Here is a 23,595-nt window from a genome sequence, read left to right as displayed (position 1 = left end):
TCCACCTCATCCCATGACCCCTATCTTCTGCATCCTTATCTGGAAACACCTGCCCCTCCAACACAATGCCCAGATCCAGGTACCTCCTCATCTTTATTACCTAAACTTTTCGATGAATTTGCTGCTCCTTCTACACAGAGCACTATCACCACAACTCATTGCCTGGTTCTTGATGCAGTAACGTGCCTCTCCAGGGGCCTCCACTGCCAGCCTCCCTTTCATCACCTGCCGTTCACCTCTCTCGCGAGAAGTTGTTCTGCACGAGTCTTATCCCCTGTGTGAACAGCTCTGCTTATGGTCTGACCCTCCTCGTTGTCCTGCCCACAGTGTCCTACTTCTTGTGTGGATACTGGTGTCTGCTGCTCCTGGAATGGTGAACAGGCTCACATGGGTCATGTGGTAACTTCTACTGACGAGAGTCTCTTGTGCCTTTCTTTGTTTTAATCTTGTAACCAAGAGATAGGGGTACCCCAAAGAAGCTTGGAACATCCCAAGATCAGCACACCTGGTTATAGTAAAGGAAGCACATGACAGAACCTTAGGAAAGAGCTTGGAGTGCAAGGACTGAGAATGTGGGAATGTGAGCTGGCAGCTCCTCTGCCCTCACCTCCCTTCCACCCCAGTCTCCACGGGTCTGGCACAGCCAGGGTACATCTTTTTGATCAGCTCTTCTCCCAACGTATACTTGGAATGGGAAATACATGAATAATTGAACGATCCAGGCACCACTGCCGTGTAATAAAAGTTTTTGGGCCGTGTGACTAAGCAAGCTATTACAGCGATACGGCACTCACTCCCACAGAGATGCTCTGCTAGGGACTCCATCAATGAGTCACTCCGGGTAAGGGGTGAGGCAAGGCCAGAGACACAGTAGTGGGGACAGCTTCCCCAGCTCTGTTTTTCCTGCCTCAGAGGCAGAGGGCTGAAATAGAAACCTTTAGCCAAGCAGGAAGGGAAACAGGGAACAGCGGGAATGGGGGAGTCCCATCTCAGCCCCAGACTGAATTACTTCGATTATTTCTCCATTTGAGTTAGGGTAAAAGCAGTTAGATTGTCTTCTGTACTCCTTCTATTACTTGCCTTTCAATAGCTATCTGAAGTCTGGAAATTGATATAATTTAAGTTAATGGAAGGAAGTCTCAACAGCTGCATTGGATTTCATGCCATTCTTTCCCCCTCCTTGGGTCCGGCCTCACCCAGCTCCTGTGCCCGCCTGTGCCATTGCCAAGAGCCCAGTGAGGAGCGGTAGAGATACCCTCAAGCCACAGCCAGCCACCCTGCTGAGCCCACATGAGTCACTTGCTAAGATAAGCTGGAGCCAAGTCCTTTTTTAAAAAGTTTATTTATTTTTAAGTTGAACAGGTGAAGAATGTTCCTAGTTGTTTGGGAGGCAAAGACAATGATGGCCCACGATGGCCATTGATAGCATTCATTTCTCTTTGGCCTCTTGGCTCCAAGGCCTGTTGGTTTAGCTTTAAATTGCTAGTTTGGCCCCTCTCTGGAAAGAATGGGGAAGGGGAGGTCTGATCTCTTTGTGCAGTGAACACAGAACTCCACTCTCAGGTTAATAACCATTACCATTGGTTATTAAAGAAGTTGTTTTGGCCTAGGGCTTAGTAGAGTAAAGCCTCCAAACAGAGATATAGAGAAAAAGTAGGCAGAGTCAGAAAGATGCCATGTGCTGCCAAAGGAGAAAGCCGCCAGCCGCCAGCCAGAACCTTACTGATAGGCTTACAACCTCGTGGTGATTCACAATGAATAGAAATGGGTTAATTTAAGATGTAAGACCTGTCTTTTTTTTCCTCAGTCCCCTTCATATGTCATAACAGGACCCCCTCTTGCACCTCTCGACCAAATCTTCAAATTCAAAGACAGATGGGGAAACAAAACTGGTAAAGGAGTCATGATAACAAACTGGGTTATATTCTTAGAATAGTCTAGATACTGTTCCCTGCAGGTGACAGACAGTAGCCCATATAAGACTCACGAGGCACTTGTGGTCTTGTTGCAAACCTCCTTCTTTGATGAGTGACAGGGTTTAGTGAAGGGTAGCTGAGGACTTTGTCTGAATGCAAATAGCTAACAAATAGCAGCGAAACCTAGACAAGGACCTGGGGAAATGGGCTGATGGAGAGTCAGTGAGGCCAAGAAGAAGCTTGCTCTTGGGGAGTCACAGCTGTTGTGGGAGGTCCTCCCGCTCCTCCAGCCTATAGCTGCTGAGATACCAGCCCATTGGGGCGTGGTCTCTCTCCCTTTAAAAAAGCAGCCACTTCCCTCTCCTCTCTCTCTCTTCACTTCCTGCTCCGCAGGCAACTAGACTCCCTTCCTGGTTGCGCAGAGGGCTGACGGTGATCTGTAAGTTTTTTCCCCTTTAAATAAATACCACCCTATTAATCATAATTCCAAACTGGTGTGCCATTGTTTATGACTTATGCCTTCACACTGCCACCAACACAATGTGCCAACACCAAGAACACATTCCTGAAGGAGATGCTGCATGGTTGCCTCCTAGAAATCCCCAGTCATGCTTAGCCTCTCCTGATGGGTATTGCAGTCTCTTATCACCCTTCCTGACTTCCACTCTAGATCACTGAGGCTGGGACAAGACATGGAATTTCTATTTTATTTTCCTATATTTTAAAAAAGAACACACATTAGGAGAAATGTCCATGGATAAATAACTAAAGTAGATAACTAAATAGACTGTAGAAGAACCACTGAATCCTCGGAAGGCAGGTGGTTGAGCTTGTATACCAGAGAACACAAACCAGGGATTCTGAGCTTATTGAAGTTAGACTGTGCACAATTTCAGGACCTAGACAAATGGGAAGACACTTCTGTTTTCCAAGGTAAGAGAAAACTAAAGTGTCTTAGTTAGCTAGCTAGGTTTAATTACTGTGAATAGACTCAATGACAGCAGCAGCTCCTATAAAGGAAAACATATAATTGGGACTGGCTTACAGAGGTTTAGTCCATTATCATCATGGTGGGAAGCATGGCAATGTGCAGGCAGACAGGGTCATGCAGAGGCAGCTGAGAGTTCTACATCTGAATTGGTAGGCAGCAGGAAGAGAAAGTGACACTGGGCCTGTCTTGAGCTTCTGAAACCTCAGAGCCCTCCCCCTGTGACACACTTCCTCCAACAAGACCACATCTACTCTGACAAGGCCACACCTGCACAATGCCACTCTGCATGAGTCTATGGGGAGCCATTTTCTTTCAAAAGGCCACATTCCACTCCTAGGCCCCATAGACTTGTAGCCACATCAAAATGCAAAATGCATCTAGTCCAGCTTCAAAAGTTCCCATAGTTTTTAACAGTCTCAACCCTGTTTAAGAGTTCAGTCTCTTCAGAGACTCAGGGCAAATTCTTAACCATAAAAGGAAAGGAAAATCAGGCCAGTCTTTGGCACGAGTCGTAATGGGGGTGGTAGTGGATCTGAATGACACTGGGCAGACAGTCTCTGTTCAGCCAGGAGTCTCTTGATTTACAGCCTTGATATTAGAGTGACAGAACTTGAGTTCTAATTGGTCTTAATAATAAAAACCTGGAGTCAGACATTAGAGGGTGTAAGATTAGAGAGATAGAGCAGCAACTATTAGTCCTTACTTCTACAAAATCAGCAGACTGAATGGGGTATCCTGTCCCTACAAGTCCTCAGACTGAATGCTCAGACTGAATGCCATGAGCTCCTGTCTCCTTCTGCCTTATATTCCTCTTTGCCCAGCCATATCCCTTCCTGTCTCCATTTCCCTATTGCTGGGATTAAAGGCATGTGACTCCCAAAAACTGAGATTAATGGTGAGAGCCACTACCATCTGGTTCTGTTTCTCTTTTAGACTGGATCAATCTCATGTAGTTCAGGGTGGCCTTGAACTCACAGAGATATGTCTGCCTCTGCCTTCTGAGTGCTGAGTTTAAAGGTGTGTGGCACCACTGTCTGGCCTCTATGGCTAACTAGTGTCTCCCTCCACACTCTGATCTTCAAGCAAGGTTTATTTGTTACAGCACAAACAAAATGTCACCACATTTCCCCATTTTTGTCTAAAATAAAAAGACTATAGCTAATAAAAGAAAAACTATAAATAATAACTATGTACAATATATACAGACAATAAATACATCAACAATGTCTAGCCCATTTGCATTTGACAAATTCAGAGAATTTGGCTTAGCTCTGAACTCTGATCTTTGTTAGATCACAGACAAAGTATCACCACAGATTGAGAAGTATCTTTCTCCTATTAAGAAAAACAGTGTAGAAATTCACTAAAGAGATTATAACATTTTCTTTTGTTTTTGTGTTTTTTTATCAAGTCAAATAAGTATTTAAAAACAACTTTTGACTAATAGTAAGAAGATTCAAACTTAAAAAAAACTGGACAGGAAAAATAAAGTTTCTCTTCTGCTTTATGTCAAGGTCCCAGCTGCCCTCCTGGAGTATGAATGGGGCTATAAAAAATAGAAATGTTGCCAGGCAGTAGTAGTGCACACCTTTAATCCCAGCACTCAGGAGGCAGAGGCAGGTGGATTACTGTGAGTTTGAGGCCAGCCTGGTCTACAAGAGCTAGTTCCAGGATAGGCTCCAATGCTACAGAGAAACCCTGTCCCAAAAAACCACAGACACAAAAAAAGGAAATGTTGTCTCTGAGGCATATGTTTTAAAATCCAGTAATTTCATTAAGCCTTTCCAGGAGCCCAACTCTTACAAAGAAGTGTATGGCCCCTTCAGAAATCCTGAGTGTCCCATGAAAGTAACACACACATTCTTTCACGTGACCTGTGACCTGTTACAGTGTGACTATGAAGTGTCCCCACAGGCTCATGTCTTCAAGTTTGGGTGCAGATGGACTTCTGAAGAGTGATTGGATCCTGAGACCTCTGACTTAATAGATGAACTGAGGTCTTAATAGGTTCATAATACAATGTATTATTGCAAGGCCTTGGAAAGAAGGAGGCAGAGCCTCATTGGAGGAAGTGGGTTGGTGAGGGGTGTGCTCTTAGGTGACTATCCTGGGTTGGTGAGGGTGTGCTCTTAGGTGACTACCCTGGGTTGGTGAGGGTGTGCTCTTAGATGACTACACCCTGGGTTGGTGAGGGTGTGCTCTTAGATGACTACCCTGGGTTGGTGAGGGATGTGCTCTTAGATGACTACACCCTGGGTTGGTGAGGGTGTGCTCTTAGATGACTATCCTGGGTTGGTGAGGGTGTGCTCTTAGATGACTATCCTGGGTTGGTGAGGGTGTGCTCTTAGATGACTATACCCTGGGTTGGTGAGGGATGTGCTCTTAGATGACTACCCTGGGTTGGTGAGGGGTGTGCTCTTAGATGACTACCCTGGGTTGGTGAGGGATGTGCTCTTAGGTGACTATACCCTGGGTTGGTGAGGGATGTGCTCTTAGGTGACTACCCTGGGTTGGTGAGGGATGTGCTCTTAGATGACTATACCCTGGGTTGGTGAGAGGTGTGCTCTTAGATGACTACCCTGGGTTGGTGAGGGTGTGCTCTTAGATGACTATCCTGGGTTGGTGAGGGTGTGCTCTTAGATGACTATACCCTGGGTTGGTGAGGGATGTGCTCTTAGATGACTATACCCTGGGTTGGTGAGGGTGTGCTCTTAGATGACTATCCTGGGTTGGTGAGGGTGTGCTCTTAGATGACTATACCCTGGGTTGGTGAGAGGTGTGCTCTTAGATGACTACCCTGGGTTGGTGAGGGTGTGTGTGCTCTTAGATGACTATCCTGGGTTGGTGAGGGTGTGCTCTTAGATGACTATCCTGGGTTGGTGAGGGTGTGCTCTTAGGTGACTACCCTGGGTTGGTGAGGGATGTGCTCTTAGATGACTACCCTGGGTTGGTGAGGGTGTGCTCTTAGATGACTACCCTGGGTTGGTGAGGGTGTGCTCTTAGATGACTATACCCTGGGTTGGTGAGGGTGTGCTCTTTGGTGACTACCCTGGGTTGGTGAGGGTGTGCTCTTAGGTGACTACCCTGGGTTGGTGAGGGATGTGCTCTTAGATGACTACCCTGGGTTGGTGAGGGTGTGCTCTTAGATGACTACCCTGGGTTGGTGAGGGTGTGCTCTTAGATGACTACCCTGGGTTGGTGAGGGGTGTGCTCTTAGATGACTACCCTGGGTTGGTGAGGGGCGTGCTCTTAGGCCCTGGCCTTTTCTATTCCTCACGCTGCTGCTTCTTGTCCGTCATGAGGAGCCAGCACAAACCCACCATAGCTCTGCTTTACCCTGGATCCAGAACTAATAGAGCCGGCCATGACCATCTGACATCTCTGAAATAAATCAGGAACTAAAACAGATATTTGTTTTTTTGAAATTGTTGATGGGAGGCATGCTCTCACAGAAATGAGAAAAGAAAAAACAGAAAAAGCCCGACATACCTTTCCAATCTTTCTCAATCAGGAACTGCTGTTGTGCTCTGGGAGGAACAAGCATAAAACCTGTGCGGGTCTCTCGGGGTTCCCATGCTGCAGTCTCCAGAACCATCTGTGTGCAGGTCTCTCAGGGTTCCCATGCTGCAGTCTCCAGAACCATCTGTGTGCAGGTCTCTCGGGGTTCCCATGCTGCAGTCTCTAGGACCCTCCATGTGCGGGTCTCTCAGGGTTCCCATGCTGCAGTCTCCAGAACCATCTGTGTGCAGGTCTCTCGGGGTTCCCATGCTGCAGTCTCCAGAACCATCTGTGTGCAGGTCTCTCGGGGTTCCCATGCTGCAGTCTCCAGAACCATCTGTGTGCAGGTCTCTCGGGGTTCCCATGCTGCAGTCTCTAGGACCCTCCATGTGCGGGTCTCTCTGGGTTCCCTGCTGCGGTCTCCAGGACTCTTCCTGTGCGGGTCTCTGGGGAACCCTTCCTCAGTTTCTGGTTCTTTTTTGCTTTACTTGAAAGAAAAGCAAGGAAGCAAGCTCACTTGGGGTGAGAGGGGCTGGAGGTTTGGAGTAGTGATGGTGTGGATGTGCCCTTTCCAGTCAGATCCCATGACACTCCTGAAGGCAATGGCTTTTTTCCTCCATTGCTCTACAAAAACTCCTCTTGTGAGTGGGTTAATGTCTATTTTAATTTACAAGCATGCTGTGGATCTACAGCTGTTCTGTTTTAGCTCCTCAGGGTCTACAGGGTTTAAATGAGCAACACTGCACGTTTAGGTTCTGACAGACAGGGCTGGTATATTTTGCCCACTTCTGCTCCAACCTACAGGGCCTCGGGCAGGCAGTGTGGCCTGGTTAGCAATGCTTCTAGAATGGTATAGGCGGGAAACTGCACAGTCTGGGATGTTGGTTTTCCCAGAAAGGTCCTTAGTAGGGCTTTCAGAAAGTGCTGCCCGGATATGGGATCTGAGTTGCAACTGCTGTGAAAGGTTCAGGAGCAGAGACAATGATGAGTGAGAAGAAGGTGACTGTGTGCATTAGTTAATATCCTGCTGCTGTGACAAATGAGACTATGGAAGAAAGATTTACTCATGCTTTGGATAGGGATAGCATCATCATGGTCAGGAAGACAAGGTAGACAGAACATGAGACAGCTGTTCATACTAACTCAGAAGTCCAGACTGAGACTGGACAGGGAGTGGGCAGGGCTAGGAACCCTTGATGCCTCCCCCTAGTGACATACTTCCTTCAGAGAGGCCCCACCTACAATGGTTTCACAACCTCCCAAAACAGCATCATCAACTGGGGACCAAGTATTTAAACACCTGAGCCTGTTAGGACCCATAATACTCAGCTGAAGAAAAAGACCTGTGTGTATCCATGTAAATACTTCCTAGGCCTGCCAGGACTCCACAGCAAAGGTGACAGGGAGTCCAGGTGTTTACCTAACAGCCTATACTCGCCTGGTATGACATCCATTCTCCAAGGGCACCAAGCCTCGGGGGCTTTGAAGCCTTGGTTCATGTTCCTCACTGATTAAAAATCACATCTGACAAAGAACACAAGGAAATTGTCAGTATTCTATGCGCACCGTGTTTGCAGGAAGAAGAGAGAGGGGCTGCTAATTGGTTATTAGCTTCAGAAGACCGGAACTACTAACTGTGTCTCTGGTGAGTGCTTTGATAAAGAAACTTTAGGACCTAAGAGGACATCTCTGGTTTCCTGCTGTATCTGTGATTTCAGTATGTGGACAGTTACCACCGACCTCCCCACCACCATTATCATCACTGTATTAGTCAAGAATCTCTAAGGGAACAAGGCTAACACACACAGAGACAGACAGACACACATACACACAGAGAGACAGACACACATACATACACAGAAACACACACATACACAGAGAGACAGACACACACATATACACAGAGACAGACACACACACATACACACAGAGAGACAGACACACATACATACACAGAGAGAGACAGACACATACACGTACATATACAGAGAAGGGATCCTCCAAATATCAAGGGACTTTCCCAAGACTAGTTAAATAGAAATATGCTTTTGTGTATTTTTTTCCCATGAGTTAGAATATGCAGACTATATGGGCAGTGGTGGTGCACACCTTTAATCCCAGTACTTAGGAAGCAGGGGCAGATAGAACTCTGAGTTTGAGGACACCCTGAACTGCAAAGTTAGTTCGAGGACAGCCAGGGGTACAGAGAGAAATCCTGTCTAAAAGTGTGTGTGTGTGTGTGTGTGTGTGTGTGTGTGTGTGTGTATGTGTGTGTATGCATAGTATTATTAAGGGACTTATTGCTTTAAATTTATATTGTTCCATTGAAGTAATACTTGGTATTACAATTATAGTCGTTCTACAGTCCCGTAAATCCACAATTTATGACCCTGTCTTCAATCTTCCTTAAGTCAAAGTGCTTTTGCAAGAAGAAGATGCTGTGGGATAAAAAAGAAGGGACAGGGCTGGAAAGATTGGCTCAGTGGTTAAGAGCACTGACTGTTGTTCCAGATTCCCAGCACCCATGTGATGGCTCACAACTGTCTGCAACTCTAGCTACAGGGGATCTGACGCCCTCTTCTGGCCTTCTGGGGCACCACAGTTACACGATGCACAGGCATACATGCAGGCAAAACACCACAAACATACAACAAAAATAAACCTAAAAAGGAAGGACAGTGAGGCTGTCTGAAGTCTCTGTTAATTCTGTTGATTTTTGGTGGTGGATGTTTTCACAGCTCTTGGGTGGTGTGTGAAAGAAGCAGCTATGAAAGCTACCTGCCATGTGAGGGGTTTCTAGAGGACTGTGTCTACTCTTCAGACATAAGCATCCCCCAAGTCGCAGTAATGGTCTTTTCCACGTTAGACCCCCTTCAGCCAGGACTTCCCACCAATGTCTGCTGACCCCTTCATGGCCAGACAGCAATGAGTGAGGAACGGATCTCTAAGGGCACCTGCACAAGCCACACGGAGCTCTGGCTTGCCAGGTTGGGAATGCAAGCGGTATTCAAATAAAACTGAAGCAGCTCAACCACCTCCTGATAGGTGAGCTCCAACTTCTCACTGGGAAAGAAGAAATCAGAAGCAGCAGCCTCCCCTGTATTTTGTAGAGTGGGGGTTTCAAGCCGCATGCTCTAAAATTTTGCCCTGTTAGATATATGCCTTGTCCCTGCCAGAAGCTTTGGGCCAAGGACTGAACAAGTCTTCAAAAACCTTGAGAGAATCTTTCTTCAATCATACAAATGGGAAGATTCTCTTAGCTCCCCATTTTAAAAAGAATTTGTTTTTCATTTAGGAGTGTATCTGTGTGTGTGAGTATGTGCCACATGTGTGTGGATGCCTGTGGAGGCCAGAAGAGGGCACCAGATCCCCAGGAGCTACTGGAATGAGTGCTGGGAACCCAACTGGAGTCCTTAACTGCTCAACCATCTTGCTAGCCCCCTAGGTCCCTGTTTTGAAGCTCAGCTATATAGATTAGATATAGATATAGATATAGATATAGATATAGATATAGATATAGATATAGATATAGATATAGATATAGATATAGATCACAAGCAGAGGCACATGTATCTCCCAAACTCAGTCCATTCCACCCTTCCTGGAAGCTTTGTTGAGGGCTCCATGCCACTAATCAAGAAATGAAGCGCACACTTCTGTCTGAACCGGGCCCACAGCTAGCTGGTCCCAGAGGGGAAAGAAGTAAGGTGAGGAAGGATGTTTGTGGGGAAGGGAGAACAGCCGGTCCCCTTCCCTCGTGAGCCACTCCCCCTGGGGCTGCCGAGGCAGCCACACCACATGGAACTGTCACCTGTGAGCAGTGTTTGATTTGTGCAGGTCCGCACCCGGCCTGTTCTGGGAAAGCTCTTTGGTAACCACACACAAAGGTCCCTTTAATTTTTAATTGAATCCTAAGAGGTCTGTTTTTTTTTTTTCTTTCTTCTGGAGGTGCCAGCTTAGAGTAATTATTAGAATCCCCAACAGGGCTAATCAAAGATTCATAGAAAATAAAGATGGATGAAGAAACCTCACCCAATAGGCTGCTGTCGCTTTACTCTTCTGGCTTTACAGATCCAGGGCAGAGGTCACAGTTCTTACCGCGCTGAGCTATTAATAGGAGTCTTGAAATCAATCCCTGCCTGGTGAGATAACAGACACTGATTGTTTTGCCCGGGTATCTCTTCTTCGAGGGCCAAGACACCGCCCGTTTTCATCAGCTGTTTATCAAAATCAGATTAGTAAAGGAATAATCGGATCAGAATTGTTTACGCCCGCCTGCCGCAGCCTTGAGTTACAAACGGCTTTCCTGTGCGGCCTGACCTGAAGGAACCACCCTGACCTGCAGATGAACCTGCCTTCTATTCCCTGCACCTTGTTCTGAACCAGTAATTCCCCGAAGACCACAAGCATTAATGCTGCCTGTTGACTGCTGGAGGCAGGTGAGGCCAGGTCCTAGGGGCTGAGGAGATGCTGGGGAGATCCTATCGTGGTGATAAGTCCTAAGTCTGTAATAGGTTGCTCTGAATGCTCCCCAGCCGAAGACAATGGAGCTTTTAGTAGGTTCTGGAGTTACGTAAGACCGCGCTTTCCCAACAAAGAGCGGGCAGGACACCCAGCCAAAGGGCTGAGCACAGGAGGCAGTGTGGGCTGGTGGTTCTAGGGAGAGATGTGGGGGCCAGGACTTCCTGGGTTCAGCTACCAGCCGAGAGTCTGACTCAGGGGGAAGCTCAGCCAAGTCTCTTGGCTCGAGGCAGAGGCTGTAAAGCCAGGGAGACAAAACCACAGGTCTGTGCTCAGGGACTGGGGAAAACACATTTTGGGAATTAAAGAAAAAAAAAAAAGATCACTCTGTTAAGTTACAATTTGGGAGTTTTTCCTGCTCATTGGCTGGCATCCTCCTCTGGGCCGGTGCGGTTCCAGGCCAGTGTCTGAGGGTGTTCTGTGGAAGCTGACGGGAAGCCCTGGGGTCTGGGGAAAGGCAGTCAACCTCGGTGTGCTGTCTGAGTGCCCAGGGAGCCAGGGCCAGGAGCTCCAGCGTGAATTCTCCCCTCTGTTCATCTTCCCTTCACAGTAAAAGCCCTCTGGACCTGTGTGAGGAAAAGTCCCTTCCTTTTCGGTCTCTGGAAGTCCCTTTCCATAGGTCTGAGCGAGGTGGCACTCAGTTATAGCCAGCAGACTCTTCAGCGCAGGCTGACAGTACAGCCAAGGCTCACAGAAAATAGTCTTGGGGCACAGCTGGGGCTCTGTCAAAACCTTGGTCAGACAGAGGCTACCTGCACTGATGGGTTTGAAGCAGTTGGCCAGGTTTCCACTCTGGCAATCGTGATTCAGATCAGATCAGAAAACTTTGCTGGCCTAGTACTGGGTGGCTTGCATTTATGGGAATCTCTATACTAGCCACTAACATTTGAGTTCATAATACCTCAACAGAAGCTCACAGTAAGGAGAGGCAGGTTTGCTGTGTAGTGTGTGTATGGGGTGTGTGTGGATGTGTGTGGATGTGGGGGGGGGTGTGGGTGGGTAGGTTCGTGCCTGGCGTGTGATCTCAGGAAGACTGCAGAAAGCCCACAGAGAAGAGGAAGTACACAAGCAGAGTGCACCTTGGCCATTTTCCCCAGAGTTGCCTAGAGCAGCTTTGAAATGGGGTGGTAGGTGGAAGGTTTGTCCCGGGGTCATTGCTCTAACCCAAGCCAGGCTGGACAGAACCCAGGTTTCTCTGTGGTTCCCTCATGCAGCTCCCAAATGTGCTCGATGTCACTCCTCTACCTTTTTCTTCTTCTGGTTAAACTCAGTGTTCGAAATCCCAAGCTTCCTGTATTAAAACGAAGGAAGCCATCTCTCCTTTGAGAACTATTTCACATCTTTATGCCATTTTGCTATAGTCGAAACCAAACATTACCGCAAGGTGAAAGCTACGGGAAGAGAAACTGTCTGAGAAGACCCCGCCTTTGGGTGAGCGTATACAGATAGGGCCTGAGTGGACTAACCTAAGCTACCTCAGCCAAGTCCTTTCCCATCAGGTCTTTCTGAATGTGACATTTCATTCCCCTTGCCTCGCCCACGTCAGGTCTGCCTCGGCCACCAACAGACTCATGCATAGAAAGATGGAGGAAATAACTTGGTGGATTTTGTAAGATTGCAATCATCTCTGGTCACGGTGCTCAGCCCTCAAGTCAGCCTCTCTCTGGAAGCCCACATGATTAGGCAGAGACAACACTGGCGGCGTTTCTGGGCAGAAAAGTCTAGGAAGTTCAAAAGAGTAAAAGAAGCATCTCACCTGTTTCCAGGGCCTCAGGGGGCTCCTCCCCTCTTATTCTGCAGTCTCCTACTCAGTTGTGAAGGACCAGATCACCATGCACAGACAAGACTCCGGGGCTGCTCTGCCACCACAGTCACAGAGGATGGTCCCACCAAAACTTGAAGTCCTGTTATCTTTGCATTTGGAGTGCTGACATGACCTCTGCTTTCCCCAACAGTAATGTGATTGTATGTCACAATCCCTTGGGTTAAGAATTCTTCTACTGCTCTTCCCCACCAGAAACAACTGCCTTTAAGTTCCCAGGCTTTTCAAGGGATCACTCCACACGTATAAATATTTGCTTGGAAAGACAGAATGAATGTATCGTTGTCTCAGAGCAGTTTGACCTTGCTTACACTTTGAATTTTTAAAAATGCATGGTAATATATGTCTGATATTTTACAACTACTAGCTTATGTCCAAGTTACGCCTGTAGTTAGATGTGGGCAATAGGCCCATGGCCATGAAAAGTATCATAGGCTACACCAGCCAGCCACAGAAGGAAGAAAGCGTGTACTGACGTTTCTTGGGTTGGTGCTATTTCCTCCTCTCACGTCCTCCATGACGCTGTGAAGCAGTTTGATTTTTCCATAATTTACATACGCAGAAACTAAAGCCGAATGGCTTGTCCCAGTGTCACAGCAATAAGTGGTGGCCAGACTTCCAACCCTGGGACCTTAACACTGAGGAATGCATGCAGCGGGAGTGCATTGGTACTTATCTCTTGCTCTTTGCGTTTTTTAGAGACTTTCCTACGTAAACAAAAAGAGGCAGTATGCAAAGGATAATGGACTCTTTCGTTGCCTCAGAGTTGGCAAGAGGAGGGCCTTGATCCAGATCTGAGCAGAGGAGGCCACCAGATAGCTACCTATTTACAACTGTGGAATATGAGGAGTGACTATCTTGTTTTTAGGCCGTCAGCTTTCTTTGACATTGATTGATAGACATTAGGGATTAGCATTCCAGGCACCTTTCAAAAGATTCCCTCCAGCTTGTGTTCTACCTGGGGACCAATGGCAACCTTGACCTCTGCCCTAATGCTGAGTGCAAAGCCAGATCGCCCGAGTCTAAACCGGTACCACGGCCAAGTTGGTTCTTGTCTGTTACCAACACGGGCTTTTTTTCATTCTTTTCATTTTCTCTAAATTGTATTTTTTTTAAGTTAGCATGGACAGTAATGTGTTTCATCGTGACCTTTAAAATATATATATTTTGTTTTGATTCATACCGATCCCACCCTGGCCACTGCCATATCCCACAACACTGTCCCCGTTTTCCTCTTCCTGGTCCCCTTCTCTACCCTTCCACATCCATGCCTTCCATCACTCCTACTCCCCTCCCCTGCCTCATTAAGGGTTCTTCTTCCAGAAATGATCCATTTCTCCTTTGATATTTCGCTCTTCTTTCATGTTGTGCTTTGGTTTGTTTGAGGCAGAGCCTCACTCTGTAGCCAGGCTGGCCTGACACTCACTGGTCTAGCTGGGTTTCAGGCTGAGGCAGTCTTCCTCAGCCTACCAAGGGCTAGCATTAAAGTTGTGGATCTCCATGCTTGGCATCAGTCCTTTTATTTGAAGGAGAGAGTGGCTGAATATGGGATTTTTTAACATTTATTTTTTTTAATTCATTTTACACTCCCTCCCAGCCCATCCCCCATCCACTCTTCCCAACAGGTAAAGCCTCCCATGGGGAGTCTACACACTTTGGCATATTAATTAGGGGCAGGGCCAAGCCCCTCCCCTCTGCATTAAGTCTCAGTATGGCATCCCCCTCCTAGGGAATGGGCTCTAACAAGCTAGCTCTTGTACCAGGGCTAGATCCTGGTTCTACTGCCAGAGGCCCCTCAGTTAGCCCAAGCTTCAAAACTAAATAAGAAGGCACAACCAGTGAAAACAGCTTAAAAAAAAGAAGAAGAAGAAATATTGTTCTCTTGGTAAATGGGAGGGGCAAGGGGGTACAAAAAATAGCTGTTTGCAGAAATAACGCTTATCAACACTTGATCTTTCATAGTGTTCAAGCATACCACTCTAACAAAAATTAAAAAGTTGTTCATTATTATTGATGTTTAAAAAAAGATCTTTTCTTCCTCCGTTACAGTCCTCTTTGAACTTTATTGAGCTGCACACACACACACACACACACACCACACACACACACAGAGGCAGTATTAATTTTTCTGAACCTGCCTTATTTCGCTTAACACAATGATCTCCAGTTTCTAAGCCAGGTCTCCGAAGCAAACACAAACAATTTCACACGCACCAGCTCACACGTCTCACATGGTCACTCTGAAACACACTCAACACCATGTCTTTGTGGATTATGAACAGTTTATTAATAAAGGAAACACATGCACCCCCTTTAAAAACAGATGTATAGAAACACTTCATCTTCTACTCTTGGCCTGCTCAAGGCCCGAGAAGGAAACTGCAGCACCAAATCACACAGACCCACGGTTCGGAAAGGGACAGTGCTCATGAGAGACAAGAAAATCAGAGACGTGAACTCATTTCGGTGGCTTCAGCACCAAGCATCTGGCCGGCACACAGACAGAGCTTGCACTGCACTGCTAAGCACACTGTGGGTTTTTAACCAGAGGAAAATCCAGTGGCGTGTGTATACAAATGCGAGCATGGAGCAAGAAGTCAGAGACGGTCGCCAGCAAGTACCAGGACCCAGTTCACGTCCACAAATGACGGGCAGCTTTCAAGTCCATTTCCGGTCGTCTTTCGGTGACCGCTCAACAACTGCTCCCCAATTCCTGCACCCCCCGAGAGCTTTGATCCAGTTTCTACAGCAATCTCATCGTGTACCGTATACTGCACGTAGAAGGAAGCAGAAGCGACTCCGGAGATTGCGTTGGACATGGATAGAAAACATGTACAGAACGGCATTCGCTGCGGAAACACGCTGGAAGGCACTCAATGAGGACATCTCAGCTCTCCATCCAAAGGAGGAACGTGAGGCCGCTACTTGACTACCGTTTCTAGGGCTGTAGAGTAGCTACGGTTCAGGCATGGCTCCAAGGTGCAGCCTACACCAGTTTGGACGGAGCTTGGGAGCTACAGATGATGGTCACACCAAGACACAGATCCGTTGAGTGGGCTCGGTTACAGCCTGTACACGCAGGCTGTCGTATTCCTATTCCAAGTGCTGCCAAGTCCTGGCCGTTTCTCTTCTTTGCAAAATCTTGATTCCTTTCATTCTCCTGAAGGAGGCTTGTGGAGGGGGCTGTGCAAACCTTGCTGTTTTAGGGTTTGGAAGGCACAGTCACCATCCTGGCTCCTTGACAGATTTGAAGTGTAACATTTTGCTAAGTGAGAAGCTGTGTGCCTGCTCCTTCTCTGTTGCCCTTCCTGCAGCTTCAATATTTGCAAAACAATGTCAAAATACTGCAAATCCAGCCCAAAGCCATTTGTTATTCATGCAACGCAATTCTTACACGTACCAGTGCACTTTAGCTAAGGGATCCATTCATTTGCTTTTGCTCCCTCTGTGCACTTACAATGTTCCCCCCTCTTTGGGGAGTTAAGAATAGTTTGATCATATCATAGCAAAATCCCCATTCTATGCAGACCATGCCTACTCCTGACTGTAAGAAAAGGAGAAACCTGCAGGCTAAAATTATTCCACCCTTTAAAATGCCCCGTGAGTCATTTGTATAGAGCAACCTAACTGTGTGGGGATCTTAATTTCTCATTAAAAGCAAACAAATGAACAAACAAACAAACAAAACCCCTGTTGGGTTTGCTGGTGAAGCTGGGAAAGGTGTCCTGTGTGCCCCGAGCACAGACGCCGGCATGTCTACAGCCTCGCTTTGAAAGGACGGCCTGTGAGATCCCAGATTCCCAATCATTTTACTACTTCTATAGAAAACTACCACAAGTCAATGTGAATTCAGTTATTCTTTACATGTGCGTAGGTGCAACCGTGTGTGTGATACATGTGGAGACCAGAGGTCAGCTGCCCACTGTGGTTTCTTTGTTTCTGTTTCTTGAGACAAACTCTTACCGGGGACCCAGAATTCAATCATTAAACAAAAGCTGGCTGGTCCAGGAGTCCCAGTGACCTACCTGTCTCTACCTGTCCCGGGATTACAAGCACATGTCACTAGGCTTGGCCTTTTCATCTGGGTTCTAAGGACCAGGTTCTCACTGGGGTGGCGAGCACTTGGCAAACCAAGCTATCTCCCCAGCCAGAGTTAGTTGTTCTTAACAAAGATGGAAGGGTTTTCAGGTCAGTATCTGGAGGGTTAGCGCTGTGCTCATGTAACATTGGAATCAGACCTCTGGTGGGATTTTACTCACTCTCCCCTCTGATGGGCCTTCCTGACCTGAGCCAGAAGGCGAGAAGGGCAGACTCAAAGCAAGTCAGACCATAAGGAGTGTTCCCGGAGTAAACTACAGAGACAGTCCTCCAGCTGACTAGCTTAACTCTTTCCTTTAGTTGGGTGTGTGTGTCACACGGGACTGACTCCATTGTCACCACTATGGACTCTCCACCGACTCTCAAGGGCAAAGGAGGACGTATGTTCCCTTTAAGGCAAATGTTCTGACTAGCAAAGGATATGAACAAGCAGCTGGACAGCAACCTTGGCTGCACTATGGCCCAGAACTTAGAGACACCGACTAAGAGAGACATTCTTGGTGGTTTTTACACGATGTGGGTTTCCCAGGTGAGCCCTTCCTCAATGCTTTTCTGAATTTATTAATGACAACAACACAGCAAAGTCCATCCCAACAAAGTACCCGTGTCTTAAGTCTAACGAAACTAAATCGACCCTCTACCATGGACATATCGCCAAATAATGACTTTGAGACATTTGTGTCTAGGTCCACTGTGAAAGTCAGCATTAGTAGGCCTTCATAGGAAGGCCAAGCTTATGAGAGCAATCACCAGTGCTACCCAATCACCATCAAAGGTGCTCAGCTGTCAAGGGAGACACTTTCCAGCACATCACCACTGCGCTAATAGTGTGTTTCCTATGACAAACGCTCTTGCTTTTTTCTCCAAGAGCATTGTAAATCACAAGTTCTTTTCTGCAGTGGTCGGCTTCCAGGAAAGTGCATCTTCAGACATCTTCCCTTGTGGCTATAATTTTTCTTAACACCAACAGCGCAGCCTAGTACAGCCAGAGCTCATTAAACAGACTTCTGAGCCCAATTATAGTGAACAATTAGCTGGAAATTAGTCTTAATGATTTGTTTTAGATGACAGACTGGAGGCATAATATAATTATTTTTAAACTTTCTACGGCGTTAAGAATGTAATGGAGCCACCTTTCAATGAGGTGAAGTGGGTAATCATGGGGGCCGTAGACAGTCACGGAGCGAGGCTGCGGATGACGGTCATGGAGGCTGCGGCCCACTCATGGGGCAGAGCTAAGGCAGCCAGAGGCTGCCCCCCAGCCCAGGTGTTTATAATTTACTCAGCCTTCCTGTTCTACTTTTTTTTTGAAAAAAGCTATTTCAGTCCTTAAGGACATCTCTGCTGTGAAAAAGAAAAGCATTCAGCACAGATATTCGTCTTCCCCCAGACCTTACCATTCTCGGAGACACCACGTGAATAATGGCAGGTGGTAGAAGGAACTAGAAGAATCTACAGTCTAGGAAGAGGCCTTGCACACCAGTTCCCACCTCACACTGGACGGACAGGAAAGGAGGCCACATGAGTCACAGATGAAAGAGTAAGGAGGAAGCCCCCAAGTGCAGCACCAGATCCCGGTCGCTCGGTCCTCCTCTGTCAATCCTTTGCCTTTCAGGGTTTCTCAAATCATTCTGAATCTTGTTTCTAATAAAAATCTTTTAAAAAATTAGATTTTTGTGTTTGTATGTGTATGGGGTACCCCATGCCCACAGAACTGGAGATACAGGGGGTGTGAACCACCCAACTTGGGTTCTGAAATTGAACTTGAACTCGGGTCCTCTGCAGGAGGACGTGTGAGCCATCTCTCCACGCTGTCCTCACAAGAACATTTTAGAATGTACCAATAGAGATCTAAAAAAAGTTCTTTTGTTTTCTGGAAAAAAATCTAAAAATATTCCCTTAGAGAATGAATAATTTGTTTTCAAAAGTTTGCCTTTAGAAAATTGCAATTTTTCACCTTGGCTAGTCAGGGTTCCGTTTCCGCCTCTACCCCTGAGCCAAGCTCTTAGGCCTTTTGTGGTTGAGCATCAGAAGCCATCAGGGAGCGCAGCCTAACACCCACATAAAAGACCTGATACCTGTGTTTCCACATCACAAAGCAAGCCAGCAAGCACACAAGGCCACAGAGCGGGTTGAGGACCATCTGAAGGATTAAGAACAGTTTGAAAGTGCCCGTGATGCTGGTACAGTCGGCCACATCCCGGTACACAAAGGTCCTGCTGAGAGGCTCCGAGGAAGGCAGTTTGCACAGGCAAGAATCCAGAGAACTCTCACAGGTAAACTGGGAAAGCAGGGAGCAGTGGTGGGCGGCGAATGCCACCGCCAGCGTGCAGACCACCAGGCCCAGGGCACTCAGCAGGAAGTAGAGCACCTGAAAGAGACAGAAAAAGCTTCGTGTTACAGAGAAGAGAGGTCCAACACAAAGCAGTCTAGCCCACGCTTAGCCCACGCTGTTTGGCTGAGGTCTCTGAGGCAAGGGCCATTCTCTTCTCAAGCCATAATACCAGGACACGGCTATACTTTACGCTGATTAGCGAGATGACTGCCTGATTTCTGCAGCAGGGTCTTGGGTACCCCAGGCTGACCCTGCCCAATCCTCGCGTGCCACCGTGGCCAGCTTCAGAGTTATTTACTGGGAAATCACGCTTATAGTGTTTGTCATGCCGCTGTTGGCTTTTCCCATGACCTGCAATGACCTCTTAGCTTGGCTGCAATGTTTATGTCTGGATTTAGCAGGTAACGTAAATGAATCCCAAACAAGCCCTCTCTCCCACATGATACACAGCACTTATTCTTTAAATTGAGAAAGGCCGGTCATAGGGCGGAAATGGGATTCAAAAGCAAAGGACAGGCTTCTGTACTACGAGCACCGTGTTCGTCAACACTATTGCACATTGATCAGCTAACGATGAAGGTTAAGGGGAAAGAGAATGCAATTGATGTAGCGTCTATCACACTACAGCCATGATGGTCAAGATCCCTAAGCGAATGGCCTCTGGGCAGAAACATGAGTGGTGGAGACAGGAGGCAGGTGGCCTAGACATTAGCTCTGGGGTTGGGTGTGCTAACTCTGCTCGGAAGGGATTGTATCTTCTTAAGCGTCTCTGATTCAGTTTACCTATATCTGGAACACTGTGACCGAAAGTCCTGGGTTCTCACTGACAGAGCCGCAATAAATTTTACTGTAACGGCACAAGAGATGCCCTTGTGACTGGGTTCACACACCAGACACAGCTCTCTCAGTGGCCTCCCTGCGTGGGGTCCAAACAAAGACCAGTTCCACAAACTTTGGGACTTGTGTCTACAGTTTGTAGGGCAAGATTTATACTTCCATAGAGAAAAAAGCTACCCCTTACTGGGAGCAATTCTGGTGTCTGACCAAGGCCAGCCTTAAAGCCTCCTCTCCTCAAGGGCTGGGATTTCAGGCAGGTACCACCACGCCTGGCTAAAACATCATGTATCTTAGAAACATAACAGGAACAATTTGTATTTGACATGATTATTTTTCCTTGGAGGGAAAGAATCAGATAAATGCAAAGTGGCATCATTATAAAATTTAGAAAGGGTTTATTTAATTTGTGATATTAAAAGGAGTGCTTTGGTGCTGTCCCCAGAACACTCGGTGACAATATTTTATGTAGACTTGGCGTGTTTAGACGTTAAAATATGGGTTTACTGTGTAAGGCTAACGGCATGGAATATTAAAAAATATCATGGATTATTCTGAAATCTTTGGGCTTGGTGATCGAGTTTAGATTCCTGGCATGAGAGCCAGTTTATGCTGGTCACGTGTGACCGCGAGCAGGAGGAACCCCAGGTAAAAGTGGCCATTTCCCTCTGGGTAGCCATCTGCTTAGCAGAACAGCCCCAGATTGAATTGTGGCCACACGTTTCTGGTTTTGGCCACCAGCAGCTAGATCCTGCTTTGCTCCTCTCTCCACCGCACACCTTGCCATGCGCACACGTTCACAATCACACCCGGATGCACACACATTCACAATCACACCCGGATGCACACACGTTCACAATCACATCCATATGCACACACGTTCACAATCACACCCGGATGCACACACGTTCACAATCACACCCGGATGCGCACACGTTCACGATCACACCCGGATGCGCACATGTCCTTAAACAGTAGGTATTTAGAACACTTACTATGGGGAAAGTCCATTTGTGACAATAAGACGTTTATCTACTTTAAAGAAAACAGGGCTGGCAGAACAGCTTCATGGGTAAGGGCTCCTGCCACCAAGTCTGACGACCTGAGTTCCATACCTGGGACCCACATGGTGGGAGGGTAAGCCAATGCCCCACAGAATGCACGCTGGCCTGTCTGCACACATCATAGCACACAGACACAGACAATAAATAAATAAAATTCAGTTTAAAAATGTTTAAATGATACATTTTGGCTCAGATACTTAGTTGCCAAAGACCATTTAACAAGGAGACAACGTGGAGGACATGAACCAGCAGCTGGGCCGGGCTGGGCCAGTCACCTAGTTATTTCACTCCTGAACGCTACCATGGGACTCCTCTGCTGGACATTTTAACCCATATCTCTTCGCCTGCAAATGTGGAGTGCTGCTTCTAACCTGACTTCCTGTTATCACTATGAGGACCAAGAGTCGACCTCTCCAAAGGGCACAGGAGTTAAACCAGCGGAGAAGGAGGCTGCCATTTCCAGGAATCCCCAGGACTGGCTCTACTATCTGCCTTGCTTTCTATCAGGTGGGCCGAACAATGTGGATTGGCTTGCAGAAGGGATAAACATTGACACAAACACAGAGGTTGCTGAATTGTAATCTAGCTCCTTAATACACAGAACCCAGCAGCTCAGGGACAGGGGCTGAGAAGTGCCACATCCCTCAGCAAAGTGACCTGGGCACCCATCGAAGTCAGGAGAGCTTCTTGTCTCTTGGGTCACAGCTGGACACTCAGGCCTGCTGGTGACATCGGCAAGGCCCCTGCCTCACAGCAACAGGCTCCTGCCTTGAAATCCACAGTTTAAAGCCAGGCGCCTTGTTTTGCCCACACAATGGGAATAAGATCAATGAAGGCAGGTGTGTGGAGTGACCTTGGGATGTGGCAGCAGACTGTGTGGGTGTCCCTGCAGAACATCCCTGGAGGCCAGCTCTGTGCTTATGTAATCCCCAGGCTTGCTCCTGCCTTGCCGTAATTGGAACCTGCTGAGGCTGTCTCAATTGGTGGCATGGGGTTGGGGGTGTCTGCTTGGATTTAATGATCTCCCCTCAGCAGCCCAAGCAAAGGCAGGAGAGCACCCCGAGGGCAGGTGGGAGGGTCCACACCCAGTGACCTTCCAGGTGCAGAGGCAGAGTCCAAACATGCTGGTGCTCTCCTGGTCTAAGAGCAGGGGAGTGTGCGCCTGCATGTATGTGTTTGTGCATGCGTGTGTGCATGTGGATGTGTGTGTCTGAGTTTTGATATGTTTGTGTACATGTGAGTGTGTGTTAGAGTGTGTTTGTATGTGTGACTGTGTGTTTGTGAGTGTGTGTTTAGTATGGGAAGTCCTTCTGTCTTTTATTAATGAATAAAGAAACTGGTTTGAGCCTATGGCAAAGACGAACAGAACTAGGTGGGGAAAACTAAACTGAATTCTGGGAGAAAGAGGGCGGAGTCAAGGAGAAGCCATGAAGCCACTGGGGAGGGGGTGACAGACGTGCTGAATCTTGCCGGTAAGCCACAGCCACGTGGCAATGCACAGATTAAGAGAAATGGATTAATTTAAGATGTAAGAGTTAGCCAGAAATACTCTTAAGCTATTGGCCAAACAGTATTGCAAATAACATAGTTTCTGTGTGGTTATTTCAGATCTAAGTGACCAGGAACAAATGAACAGGCTCCAACAACATGTGTTTATGTGTCTGAGTGTGTACATGAGTGTGTGTTTGTATATGTGTGTGTGTGTGTGTGTGTGTGTGTGAGCAGTGTGCATGTGTATGTGTTTGTGTGGGTATGTGGGTGTGGTTTTATGTGTATGAGTATGTGTTTGTATGTATGTGTGTGTGAACAGTGTGCATGTGTGAGTTTGTACCAGAAGACTCCATCACTGTAGCATGATGGTCTGGCCTGTTTACCAGGACACCCAATAAGAGAAAATAAACTAAAAGCTTGGCTCAGAGATAGAGGGTGAAAATGCAGCCATGCACTGACAAGCGCCTCCTGAAGGGCCATTTCACTCCCCTAAGACAACATGGGAAACATGGGGACATCAACTGTGTCCTGATGGGGCCTGGGCAAAGTTGTTTTAGGACAGAAGATGCCACAGAGAGAATCTTAGATTGCTGTGGCAGCAGTCTGGCTGAAGGTCCCCTTCCGGGAGGAGGAAGGGCCTCCTGTCTGTGTCTGTCCTGGCGAGAAAGGAGAGAGCTAATGAGGTCTTTCCGTGGGGTCTGCAGCCTGCCTGACACTGCCAGTCACTCTCTTTCTTTTCTTCCCTCCCCCTACCCCTCCCCCATATTTTTTAAGGTACAGTTGTTGAGATGCCTGGTAGGGGGACTCACTTAAAGTGAGGCTTCACCCCTGCTTTTTCAGGAATCACGAAGGGAGTGAGGAAGTCAAGGTGCTTTCTTCTTATCACCTTGCCTTGCTGTCTGGCCAGCCTCAGCATAAAAGAGCCTGAACTGGTGTCTGCTCTCTCTTGACTTCTTAAAAAAAAAAAATCCTTCTATCAAAAAAGTTCATTCCAGGGCTGGAGAGAGGGTTCAGGGGTTAAGAAC

At 47.3% G+C, this 23,595-nt stretch overlaps 1 protein-coding gene across 2 annotated transcripts in view; it reads right to left on the bottom strand.

Moving 5' to 3' along the window:
- Positions 1-15,018: 15,018 nt before the first annotated feature.
- Positions 15,019-23,595, bottom strand: part of Sspn (sarcospan) — a 47,576-nt gene continuing 38,999 nt past the window's right edge. For both annotated transcript variants that reach the window (XM_041642726.1, XM_041642733.1), the window contains one exon: positions 15,019-19,217. In XM_041642726.1, coding sequence (XP_041498660.1) covers positions 18,852-19,217 — 366 coding nt within the window. In that variant the 3' untranslated portion in view covers positions 15,019-18,851. The remainder of the gene's footprint in view (positions 19,218-23,595) is intronic.

This window comes from Microtus oregoni, unplaced genomic scaffold (genome assembly GCF_018167655.1).
Source record: "Microtus oregoni isolate MIOR12 unplaced genomic scaffold, Mior012 000002F_ref0000024, whole genome shotgun sequence".
Taxonomy (NCBI): domain Eukaryota; kingdom Metazoa; phylum Chordata; class Mammalia; order Rodentia; family Cricetidae; genus Microtus; species Microtus oregoni.
The sequence above is the reverse complement of the archived record's forward strand: the minus strand, read 5'-3'. Positions and strand labels throughout refer to the sequence as shown.